A 2500-nucleotide genomic window follows, 5' to 3' on the forward strand; every position below is an offset into this window, starting at 1 on the left:
GTATTCCAAACAGAGAGGAGCGTTTGGAATACGCTGGAATAAGTGTTTATATGGTCAATTCCGATTGGTATATACCGATTCAAACGGTATATATACCACCCCTCCAAACCCCAATGAAAATTCATTCAGATCAGACCGGAATGGAATATTCTATTCCAATTAAGGTGTTCACATGAGCATTTCTATTCTGAAGGAGCAGTCATTCTGAATATAAGTGGAAGTAAAACTGTCCATGTAACTGCAGCCAATGAGAGCCAGGTGGATGCCAACATTATACAGTGTGCCACTCAAAAAACAAGTAATGACAAAACGTGTGTTATGACTGAACCCATTATAGAACAATGGTCACAAAAAATATATTGTTTATTCATAAGCTGTGGCTGTGTGTGTGTGTGTGTGTGTGTGTGTGTGTGTGTGTGTGTGTGTGTGTGTGGTACTGTTCTCAGTTAAGCAGGGATTGAACTCAACGACCATTTAAACTCATTTCTTCATCAGAAACCTTCCAAGCTAAAGGAACAGCTTACATGTACTTATTTAACAAGGTTTGTAATGAGGAAATGGAGCTGAACTCTGTCTGCTTGAAGGAGAACTACACAGTGAAATGAAATGCCATGTTAAATGTTACTGTGTAGTTTAAAAGGGCTACAACACCAAGAAATACAACTCTTAACGATAATTAAAACATGTTTGGGGTCATTTCATCGTCTACTCAGTCTTCTGTGTTTCACCCCAAACACTTTAAGTTGCTTCATTCAGTATTTAGATATTTTATCAGACACACCCCCTTCCTATACAAAGCCATTGTAACCGGGGGTCATCAATATGTCCGTACACGGACAAATGTGTCCGTGGCAAAGACTTGGTCTTGTCGGTGGCAAATTCTTCATTTACACACCATTATAATGTTCTTATTTTGATCGTTCAAGTCTCCAGGTTTTCTTCATAATATGTACGTATGACTCTGATTTACTATGAGTCTATATACGACACATAAGGAGTCCTACTAGTGGTTCTCAAATGTTTTATTTGCAAGGACCCCCATAACTCTGAGCGTGTACAAATGGAACCAAATGGACCCGTAAGGGTCCATTTGGTTCCATTTGTACACTCAGAGTTACAGACCTGTAAGGGTCCATTTGGTTCCATTTGTACACTCTCAGAGTTACAGACCCGTAAGGGTCCAATTTGGTTCCATGTGTACACTCTCAGAGTTACAGACCTGTTATATGGTCATTCAGGGCTAGCTCTTTATGTGTTTCTGGTAATATTGTTGTTCACTCATTTTGCATGTCTGTGGTAAAAATGTAATTTTGACCAAAACGTCACCACAAGATAGCATGGTGATGACCCCTGATTGTAACTTCAAACTCCATTTTAAACCATGTTAGTTAGATTCATTGAAAACACCCGTCCTTGGTTGTGGTGACTCATCCTATCCTCCTAATACGTGAGGGGGCCGTGTTTGTTTTATTACTTTTTTCATTCATATATATTTTTTAATTTAACTTCCTTCATTTTCCAAAAAATAAATGAAAAAACGTAGAAAAAACACGGCCCCTCATGTATTAGAAGGACAATATGAGTCACCAGAAACAAGGTTTATACTTATTGTTTATGACATTTGTAGCCTTTCTGTACATTTCGCTCACATTCTGTGGTGTTCTTATAACAAACACTTTTCTTCCGTGTGGAAGGTGTTTTAGATTTTAGAATATGAAAATATATAAATACTGAATCAAGCAACTTAAGCCTTAACAGCTGGTCAGTGTGTGTGTGTGTGTGCGTGTGTGTGTGTGTGTGTGTGTGTGTGTGTGTGTGTGTGTGTGTGTGTGTGTGTGTGTGTGTGTGTGTGTGTGTAGTGTGTAGTATAAGTTGTGTACCTGTGTCTTCAGGGTTAACAGCTGGTCAGCCAGCTCCTCTTTCTCCTCTTTCAGCAGCTTGTGGATCTGGTTGGATTTGATCCTCTCACTCATCAGTTTGAAGTTAGCATCGTCTTTCTCTCTGAGCTGCTGCATCAGACGGATGTTCTGCTCCTGCATGTCCTCAAAGGCCTGACCCGTTACATCCATCTCACTGAGGAGAGCATCCTCCTCCTGTTAAAATAACATATTAATATTAATAATGACCTGTTACATCCATCTCACTGAGTAATGCATCCTCCTCCTATTAACATAACATTATTATTAATATTAATAATGACCTGCTACATCCATCTCACTGAGGAGAGCATCCTCCTCCTATTAAAATAACATATTAATATGTTAATAATGACCTGTTACATCCATCTCACTGAGGAGAGCATCCTCCTCCTATTAAAATAACATTATTATTAATATTAATAATGACCCGTTACATCCATCTCACTGAGTAATGCATCCTCCTCCTATTAAAATAACATTAATATTAATAATGTCCTCTAAGACCTGTTACATCCATCTCACTGAGTAATGCATCCTCCTCCTATTAACATAAAATATTAATATTAATAATGACCTGTTAC

At 38.3% G+C, this 2500-nt stretch overlaps 1 protein-coding gene across 1 annotated transcript in view; it reads right to left on the bottom strand.

The window, feature by feature from the left end:
* rnf20 (ring finger protein 20, E3 ubiquitin protein ligase) overlaps nt 1–2500 on the bottom strand; it is a gene marked incomplete at its 5' end in the record, with an annotated part of 48974 nt that overhangs the window by 8551 nt on the left and 37923 nt on the right. Inside the window, one exon of the mRNA XM_084041886.1 lies at nt 1881–2093. Coding sequence (XP_083898012.1) covers nt 1881–2093 — 213 coding nt within the window. The remainder of the gene's footprint in view (nt 1–1880; nt 2094–2500) is intronic.

The sequence above is a fragment of the Gymnoscopelus microlampas genome, assembly GCF_963454915.1.
Source record: "Gymnoscopelus microlampas genome assembly, chromosome: 18".
Taxonomy (NCBI): domain Eukaryota; kingdom Metazoa; phylum Chordata; class Actinopteri; order Myctophiformes; family Myctophidae; genus Gymnoscopelus; species Gymnoscopelus microlampas.